This window comes from Carlito syrichta, unplaced genomic scaffold (assembly GCF_000164805.1).
Source record: "Carlito syrichta isolate Samal-C Ts95f unplaced genomic scaffold, Tarsius_syrichta-2.0.1 Scaffold153629, whole genome shotgun sequence".
Lineage (NCBI taxonomy): Eukaryota > Metazoa > Chordata > Mammalia > Primates > Tarsiidae > Carlito > Carlito syrichta.
Window position 1 is genome coordinate 288,246 of NW_007097725.1, and position 9,601 is coordinate 297,846.

The following is a 9,601-nucleotide window of genomic DNA, read 5'->3' on the forward strand; positions in this document are numbered from 1 at the left end:
AGAATTGTTAGCCCCGCTTATACTTGCAGAAACTGAGGCACAGAGAGATTAAGGGACTTGTCTGGGGTTTTACAGCTGGGGAGTGAGCAGGCACTAGGTCTGGCTTCTGGGGGAAACTTGACCACTATGCTTTCTAGTTCAGTGGTTCTGCGAAGTACTATTTATAGTGCAAAGCCTGTGTTTTGAAATGTTGAGGAAGAAAAATTAGTTTTACTGAAATCCAATTTCACATCATTCCTCCCAAGCTATTTTAAAATCCGGGAACTTGTATTTAAATGAAAACTTAACTTTCTTTCTCGCTTTTCCCCAAATACATCTGCATGGAAGGTCATTACTTGGTTATAGCGAAAGATTCAGGGAGGAAGTCTGCCATCCATGCTGTTTGCTGTTGGTAAGAAATGCGTTTGTGGCTGGGCGTGGTGGCTCACGCCTGTAATCCCAACACTTTGGGAGCTGAGGTGAGAGGATTGTCTGAGCCCACTCATTCGAGACCAGCCTAGGCAACTTGGTGAGACCTCATCTCTCCAATAAATCAAAAAATTAGCCGGGCATGGTGGTGCATGTCTGTAGTTCCAGCTACTTGTAAGGCTGAGGCTGAAAGGTTGCTTGAACCCATCAGGTCATGACTGCAGTGACTGTGAGCATGCTGCTGCACTCCAGCCTGGGCAACAGGGTGAGAACTCCAACTCAAAAAGAAAAAGAAATGTGTCCGTGGTGGTCTTTCCCAGAATTCTGCAGCTGAGTTGTCCCTCGTAAAGAAGATACTTTGCCCTTCCTTTCTTTCCTCCTGCAACCAGCCCTTTAACTTCGATGGTTGGAATATTTGTTATGCCTGTTTGTTTGGAGTTGCCAAGTAAGTACTTACTAGTATTACTATGTAGAGCTTTTTATTTTATTTTATTTTTTAGTTCAAGTCTCACTCTGTCGCCCAGACTGGAGTGCAGTGGGCTCCGGTGATCCTTCCTCCTCAGCCTTCCAATTTAGTAACAGAAATGAATTCAGTAAAGCATCAGGCCAACTGCAGAATTGAAAGTTCTTCAGATGACTGTCATAAAGCCGTAACCGTCAGTAGTCTTTCTCTGAACAGAAAACTGCTGCCATAAAATCAATCACTCTCTCTTTCTGCCTTTGTCCGTCTTTGTCTTTGTGGTGTCTCCCCCCCCCCCCCCCCCAGGATCTCACTCTGTTACCCAGGCTGGAATACAGTGACATCATCATACCATCATGGCTTATTGTAGCCTTGAATACTTGGGCTTATTGGGTCCTCCTGCTTCTGAGTAGCTGGGATACAGGTATGCACCACCATGCCTGACTAATTTTTTAATATTTTTTTGTAGAGACAGAGTTTCACTACATTTCCCAGGCTGTTCTAGAACTTCTGGCCTCAAGCAGTTCTCCCAGCTCAGCCTCCCAAAGTGCTAGGATTTTACAGATGTGAGCCACTGTGCTGGTTTCTTTTTTCTTATTAAGCAAATTTCATGATAGCACATTGTTTTCCTTACAGAGAAATAAATAGAGGACCTTGTGACTCAGCGTGATCACAGACATGAAAAGGAACTAAAGGTTTTTGTTTCTGGAACTTTTTAGAACTTAAAGACTTGTTCCAAATGGAGCTGTACAGGAGTGTGACAAACCAGGTTTGAAAATCTTTGTTCCCAAAGATTCAGGACCTTGCCATGATTTGCATTGCCTTGTTTGTGCTGAATACCTCACTAACGATTTTAATGAGTTATAAGTCATTCCCAAGGGAACATCTTCAGTAACTTTTTATAAACCATCATTATCAATGTCTGTTGTCTTAGAGTTAATAGAAATGATTGAGTCATCTCAGTTATGATTTTGAGTCATTCCTTTGAGGATACAGTGCATTTTATAAGCCTTTTTAAAAATGGCTATCAGAGGGCAAACCCTCTGTGTCCCCTCCCATTGTGGGACCTTTTCTGTCCTCTCAGTAAATCCTGCTTTCAAAAAAAAAGGGGGGGGTGCTATCAGAGCAGAGGGGAGAAGGGAGGTGGTGTGTGTGCATGTTTGTGTTTGGGAGGGGTGTCTACATACTTCACAGCCTGCAGGGAGGTGGTGACTCCACAAGCCAGCATTATGGGGGTAGTAAAATCCAGAGAGCCTCCCATGACAGTTGGCCGCTGGCCTTCAGGGTATAAAAACTGTCCCACCATCATGGAGAGTTTTCTCCTTGCCTCAGCATAATGAGGTCAGACCCTCAGTGCCTTAGAAACTGGAACTGCTGTTGCCTAGACCAATTATTGGATACACAAACAGTGCCTATTGGGAGGCCCTCTTGGGTTTGGGGCATGAGGAGGGATTTCCCTGAGTATTGGTTTTTGTGGGTTTTTTCCTTGTTTTGTTTTTTCAACCTTCAAATCATTATCTAGGGATGGTTTTGTTAAGGTGATGTATCAACATTTTGTGTACAGCAGGTGAAAAAAATGTCATGATGCTGTTACATACTTCTGAAACCCCAAGCCCAGAGTCACAGAGTGGAAAGTTAGCTTAAGTGGTAGTGTAATAGCATCTTCTCAATCCATAACTCGTAGATCTCTGCAGCAGTCTCTCACACTGTTACTGTTAGTTTCAGAGAGCCCATGTTACTAAAATATTTAGGTACTAGGACGTAGACAAAAGAAAAGGAAACCTTTAAAGGTTTCTAAACTCACGGGGTCAATCTTGTGGTGCTGAGAAAGCAGCTGTAGTTTTGACTCAGGTTAGATGGAGGAATAAGAAATATTTGACTTGAAAAGCCAGTTCCTTGGACTCATGGTTCTGACTCTATTTTCACAGGCAGTATATCTGAACTTGAGCCTGAAGCCAGGGTGGACTTTGTGATCGGGAAAAGAAAAACACACATGCTGAAATAAAATTTCCCGAACCAACACTTATCTGGACTGCATTTAATGCATTCTGACATTTTTCCATTCTGTTCTTTCACATTTCAATTTTTCAAAAAAAGTTGGCTATGACCCATTGAAATGATTTCACAACCCATTAATTGGTTGTGAGCTGAAGTTTTAGAAAATAGCGCATCTAAACAGACGTTTTTGTGGGTGTGCATGTGTGAAGGCAAGGTTGGTGAAGTAATGTTTTCCTACCAGTCATGTTAATAAGTGTAGCCATAATAAAGCATAAACCGTTTAGTTAATTAGAATATTTACCATAATAAATGCTGTTGAGTTGGTTTCTTTATGAATAGAGCATTTTGTCTGCTAGGAGGAAGTAATTGAGTGTTTCCAATGTGCCCAGATGATAATCCTTATAATACTTCTTGTTGTTGTTAAATGGACTATTGAAATGGTATTTTGTCTGTGTGTCTTGGCTGGTAATGAACACTGTTTTATCATCGTAGGGCTACCAGAACAGCTGTTGACACTCAAAGAATGTCTGGGATCACCCGTTAGGTTGGAAAGAAACAAGGCATATTATAGTTTAACCCTTGTCTTGTCCATGTGATGCCAGATGGTAGGATACTTGATCAAGTTAGAGAAAGGAAAGCAATATTCTTGTTTGTCTTTGGCATTTGTTTTTTTTTCTTTATCATTTAGTAGACATTGCTTCAGATTAGAGCATTTTATATTTTTCTCTTTAGAACATATACTTGTCAAAAACTATTCTTTTTAAAAAGACCCCCCCCCCAAAAAAAGAAGCAGCAGCTGAACTTGTTTTTCACACTAGAAGATATTGAATTAACTGGTTTTAATTAAGAAAATTTTTTTTGGCAAGCAATTAGCATCCAATAGTTTTATTTTTTTGAAGTTACCCTTTTAAGGATGTGTAATTAAGCCCCACACGCCTTGTGTTGTGTTGTGATATTTACACACTCGTGTTTTGTTCTCTCTTTTCTAACTTGGAGGATTAGTATCTCCTTGAAAAAACGCACCCCGAAATGTCTCCTAAGTTGTATTGCTTCATTGAAGAGCACAAGCAAGAACAGCATACAACGCCACCTTTGGAAATGAAGTCATGCATCTTTCTTCATTGCCGGACTCTCATATTTCCGAAGGGGGCTGTTTTCAGTGCTGCCCATTCACACACTCCCCAACACAAGCGACATATGCCTACACAGACAGACAGAAGCGTGAATTCAAGGGCTTGCTTTCTACCCGTGACACGTGGAATGTGCGGGAGCGGGAATGTCAGTGGGCATCACAGGGATGGATCTGAAAAGGGCCTTAGTAGTCAGTTCAGGGTATTTCATAGGAGAAGAAATTGACATCCTCAAGGCCTGGTGGTTTCTCCTTCCCCGCGTCCCCTCCTTCCGTCCCATTGTAATATACAGCTGCCAGAAGGCTGCCCGCGGAACTGAAGTGTGTCAACCCTGCTGGCAGCTTTCCATGCGTTTTAGAGTAAAGTTCTGAGTTTGGAAGGTCCTGTGGAAAGCCTTTAGGCATGTGCTGTCCGCCTGTGTTGGTTGCTTCTCTCGCCACTGGTAGCCACACTCCTTGTACTCAAGTTCTTTGATGGTCTTTTCATTTCTGACCATGCTTCTCATCATTCTTCAATTCCTTTGTGGTTTTATCTCTTTGACCACTCTGGTTTTATCCCGTTTGACCAGGCGTTCACACATGATATTCTCTCTGACAGGAAGGTCTACTCCATCCGAGACACACATTATCTAGTTGAGGTTTTTAATTTTTTTGTTTCTCACTATGAACCCAGTGCGGGCTACGCTTTTACATCATGATCACATACATGTATGTATGTGTATATTATATGTAATATATATCATATTTTAAAAATCTAAATACTTGTCATGAAACACTACTTATTTTTATACGTGATGTAAACTTTGATATTCATTATATTCCTTTTTTTTTTTTTTGAGCCAAAGTCTCCCTCTGTCACCCAGGCTGGAGTGCAGTGGTATGCTCATGGCCACCGCAGCCTCTACCTGCTGGGCTCAGGCGATCCTTTCACCTCAGCCTTCCAAGTATTTGGAGCTACAGGTGTGCACCACCATGCCTGGCTAGGGACGAGGTCTTGCCAGTTTACCCAGGCTGGTCTCTAACCCCTAAATTTAGGCAGTCCTCTCTCCTCGGCCTCCCAAAGTGCTGGGATTACAGGCTTGAGCCACTGCAACTGGCCTATTTTTGTTTTGCTCTAAGAGTCGAAGGTGGCATTTTCTCCAGCCTTGCTGAGTTGCTAGGAAGATCATGTACTTAGGATGTTCAAGTATCTTAATTAGATAATGACTTCACAAGCTGCAGACTTGTCTCTGCAGTAATTAGTATTTATTTTAAAGTGTCAGTATGACTGTTGTGGCAGTTATCCTCCTAAAGACTCCAAGGTTGCGGGGAAGCAAGTTTTAGACACCTGCTGGGAAGTGCTGAGCCTTGGTGCCTGAAAACACCAGAGAAGATGCCAGGAGAATGGAGCCTCTTTACCGTGCTTCAGGGCAACGTACTTAGAATTGAAATGATGCACATGTCGTGAGAAGGGTGTCTGTTGTGACTCTTAGTTGGACTCTAGCAGTGCAAAAACATGTGGGGTCAGAAAAACATCTCTGGAGCCAAATCTGACTACCATGGCATGTATGGATTTGGGTATGTAGCTTTTATCATTTAAAAGTGCAATAGCCAGGTGTAATCGCTTATTCCAATAATCCCAGCACTTTGGGAGGCCGAGGCAGGAGGATTGCTTAAGCCCAGGAGTTTGAGGCCAGCCTAGGCAATACAGCAAGACCTCATCTCTACCAAAAAATAAAATAAAATGAAATAATTAGCTGAGCATGGCAGTGCGTGCCTGTAGTTCCAACTACTTAGGAGGCTGAGGCGGTCGCCTGAGCCCAGGAGGTAGAGGCTGCAGTGAGCCATGATCATGCCACTGCACTCCATCTAGCCTGGGAGACAGAGTGAGACCTGAACTCATTCTTAAATAAATAAATAAACAATAAATAATAAATAAATAACTAAAAATGCAGTAATGTGTTTTTTTTAAAAGGTAAATTTAGTCAAATGTTGCAACAATATCTTAAACAGCAATGGCAAGAGGAGAGTGGACAATGGATTTTTTTTTTTTTTTAGTTGGAATCTCACTGTGTTGCCCAGGCTGGAGTGCAGTGGTTTGCTCACAGCCACCACAGCCTCGACCTGCTGGGTTTAGGCGATCTTTCTGCCTTAGCCTTCCAAGTAGCCAGAACTACAGGCACGCGCCACCATGCCCGGCTAGGATGGATTTTAATACAAAAAATTATCTTTGGACATCAAAGCCTCACTGTCCTAGCCTGGTGCCTTGTCCATTGTGGATAATGGATATTGTGCACATTTTTGTTAAATGGATGGCAGGATGTCTCCTTTTTTGCTTGCAAAGGAAAACTCTTAATTAATTTCGTATTCCTTTTGGCCTAGTGGCTTTCAGTAGCAAAGATGTTCCCTCCCATGAGTGGGCTGCTAGTTTTTATACATATTAGACTTTTAATATTTACATTTTCCATGAAAAGATATTTTCAGAGAAGTGGTTTTTTTTTTTTCATTTTACAAATGAAGAATCTTAGGTGTCAAGAGAGGACCAGTATTTATAACTATATGATTTCATATTTGTAAAAATATGTACCATACATAGGAGAAAAAATCTGTAATGATACCCAGAAAATATGGCAGTGGTTATCTGTGGGTACTGATATTGTGTTTTCTCTGTATTTCATTTTTTTTTTTTTTTTTTTTTTTTTTTTTTTTTTTTTTTTTTTTTTTTTTTAGTTTTAAGGTGTGGGGTACAATTCAGGATTAAGTATATGAGTGGCCATCATATAGGTAAAGTTTGGGCCTCTCTTTGGCCCCCACTTTGCCTGGTTTGAGATCAGGTACCCTTATTTATGTTGTGTTGTTCCCCCCTATATATTTCCATTTTTTAAAAACAATCGTCATCGATTACTTTTATTATTATAAAAAGGTGAAGGAGAAAATGAGATTACTTGCCCAAAGTTACAGAATAGTGTCAGAAAAGAAATTAAGCTCGTAATAAGCTTTGCCTAGAACTTGGAAGTTGTGTATGTGTATACTACTTGTTGATGTCTGAGAGAGAAACAGAGAGAGTCAGGCAGGCAGACAGACCTTCAACTTTGTTCCACTGGAGGCATTTTTCAAAGCTAGTTTTTAGTTTTTGTTTTTGGTCATACTATTGATATCTGTTAACTGGAGATTGGCCCCAAATTCCTGGTTGGTTACCAAAGACTGAAAAAGTTTACTGGGAAATTATTCGTTTTTGATCATCATAAACATGTGTTTTTTGAGTTTACGGACACCACTACCTTCCGCCCCCCCAGAGAACACTTTAGAGAACGCTGTGTTCTCTAGAACCTGTATGTAATTTACTGACTTTTGAAACAGCAAGGTAATATTTGAGATATAATCAACAATATGGTAGTAGCAAGACAGTTTTATCTAATACAAATAGGAGGGCTTGTTCAAATTTAGATAACATTGGGTCAGTCACAGTATATTTAAAATTAAATAATTCTGTGGCAAAAGGCCGAGACCCGATAAGGGCACGGTGGCAGAGTCTATGGTGGTACGGGCTTGGCCATCCACAAACAGGCTAGGCTCGCCTGGGGATCCTTTGACAGGGATGTTAAAAGGTACTTTGTGGAAACATGGTGTTCTTCTTCACTCTGTAGATACTTTAGCATTCATGAATTTGATGGGGAAAAAAAGTTGAGAGTTTAACCACTGGGGAGGTTTGACAATTTCCATTAAAAAATCGCCCCCTTTATTTTTTGAAATATATTTATTTTTTTTAGTTGGAATCTCACTCTGTTGCCCAGGCTGGAGTGCAGTGGTATGCACACAGCCACCCAAGCGTTGACCTGCTGGGCTCCGGCGATCCATCTGCCTCATCCTTCCAAGTAGCCGGAACTATAGGTGCGTGCAACCACACCCGGCTGATTTTTGATTTATTGTAGAGACAGGATCTCTCCAGGTTGCCCAGGCTGGTCTCGAACCCATGGGCTCAGGCAATCCACTCACCTCGGCCTCCCAAAGTGCTGGGGTTACAGGCTGAGCCACCAAGCCCGGCTGAACCTTTAAAGGTTCATCTTGTAAACAGTGACTGCTGGGTTTGTTTTTCTAGGGAAGTGATGTGCTTTTGTATTTCTGATCATCTTTTTTTTTTTTTTTTAAAGGAAGTATTTAAGCTCCAAGAGTGCTTCCAGTTTACTCCAGGTTCTTGGTCTTCTGTAGTATTTCATGTTTCTTTTCTGAAAAAGTGGCCTTTTTCTGGGAAGGTCAATGAAGGCAACATGAGGCTTCCTTTCCTCTTAATCCAGTCTTGTTGCACTAGATTCAGATGGCTTCTAGGAGCGGCAAAAACACCAATGACAATAAGATAACAGCTATGGTACATGGAGTTTATTCTAGGTGATTTGACATTTTCTGATCTTCACAGCAATCTAAGGCTTCAGGTATTTCTGCGCCCACTTTACCAAGAAGCCAGGGCTCAGAAAAGATGGACAGTTTACCAAAGACCACAGGGCTAGTGGTAGTGAGTCCAGAGGCAAACCTTGGTCTGTCTGGCTCCAAAGCCTGTACTTTGAGCCATGCAAGGTCAGCTCCAAAAAAAGTCTGTCTACTCTCTTAAAGCGGCCCAGCACATACAGTTGTGAGTTGGCGGTTCTTTAACCTTGTGCGATTTTGCTTTGTTTTGTTTTGTTATATGTATTTCTGGGTAGAAACCCAGGAGGCCAAAATACTGGGATTAGTTACTGATGTCACTAGTAAGCTTGCTTTGCTGATGTGACTTTGAAGGTAATAATTTATATGGCATATAAGCCTTGTGTATTGGTAATTGGTCATAGGAGGCCAGGTGTGGTGACTCATGCCTGTAATCCTAGCACCTTGGGAGGCTAAAGCAGGAGAACCGCTTGAGGCCAGGGCAACTTAAGAGACTGCTTCTACCTAAATAAATAAATTAGCCAAGCTCTGTGGCATATGCTTGTAGTCCCAGCTACTCAGGAGGCTGAGGTCGAAGGATCACGTGAGCCCAGGAGATTGAGGCTGCAGTGAGCTGTGATTATGTCACTGCACTTCAGCCTGGATGACAGCTTGAGACTCAGACTCAGAAAAAAAAAAAGCCTGGTGCAGTGGCTTGCGCCTGTAATCCCAGCACTTTGGGAGGCGAAGTCAGGAGGATTGCTTGAGCCCAGGGGTTCAAGACCAGCCTAGGCAACATAGCATGACCTTGTCTCTACAAAAAATTAACCAGGTGTGGCGATGCGTGCCTGTAGTCCCAGCTACTCAGGAGGCTGAGGCGGAAGGATCACCTGCGCCCAGGAGGGGATATTGAGGCTGCAGTGATCTGTTATTGTGCCACCACACATCAGGCTGGGTGACAGAGCGAGATCCCGACTCAAAAAACTGAAAAATAATAAACAGATTAATATAAAAATGAAAAACAATTATTGTCCTAGGCGTCCGTGGGTGAACCGTTCAAGTTTAGCTCATCTTCTCCCCCTGCACCCCCACCTCCAACTCCAGTATCTTTCCTAACCACGTACTTACAGAGTCTGTGTGCTCCCCATTGGTGCTGGTGATGTCAGGTCTGGAATCCAATCTCCAGGCAGTCTGCAGGTTGTTTATCCCCATTAGCCCTCATTATTTTC

The 9,601-nt window shown here is 42.2% G+C and overlaps 1 protein-coding gene across 1 annotated transcript in view; it reads left to right on the top strand.

Moving 5' to 3' along the window:
- Window positions 1–4,142: 4,142 nt before the first annotated feature.
- LGR4 (leucine rich repeat containing G protein-coupled receptor 4) overlaps window positions 4,143–9,601 on the top strand; it is a 66,860-nt gene continuing 61,401 nt past the window's right edge. Inside the window, exons 1-2 of the mRNA XM_021708953.1 lie at window positions 4,143–4,355; window positions 5,482–5,552. Coding sequence (XP_021564628.1) covers window positions 4,143–4,355; window positions 5,482–5,552 — 284 coding nt within the window. The remainder of the gene's footprint in view (window positions 4,356–5,481; window positions 5,553–9,601) is intronic.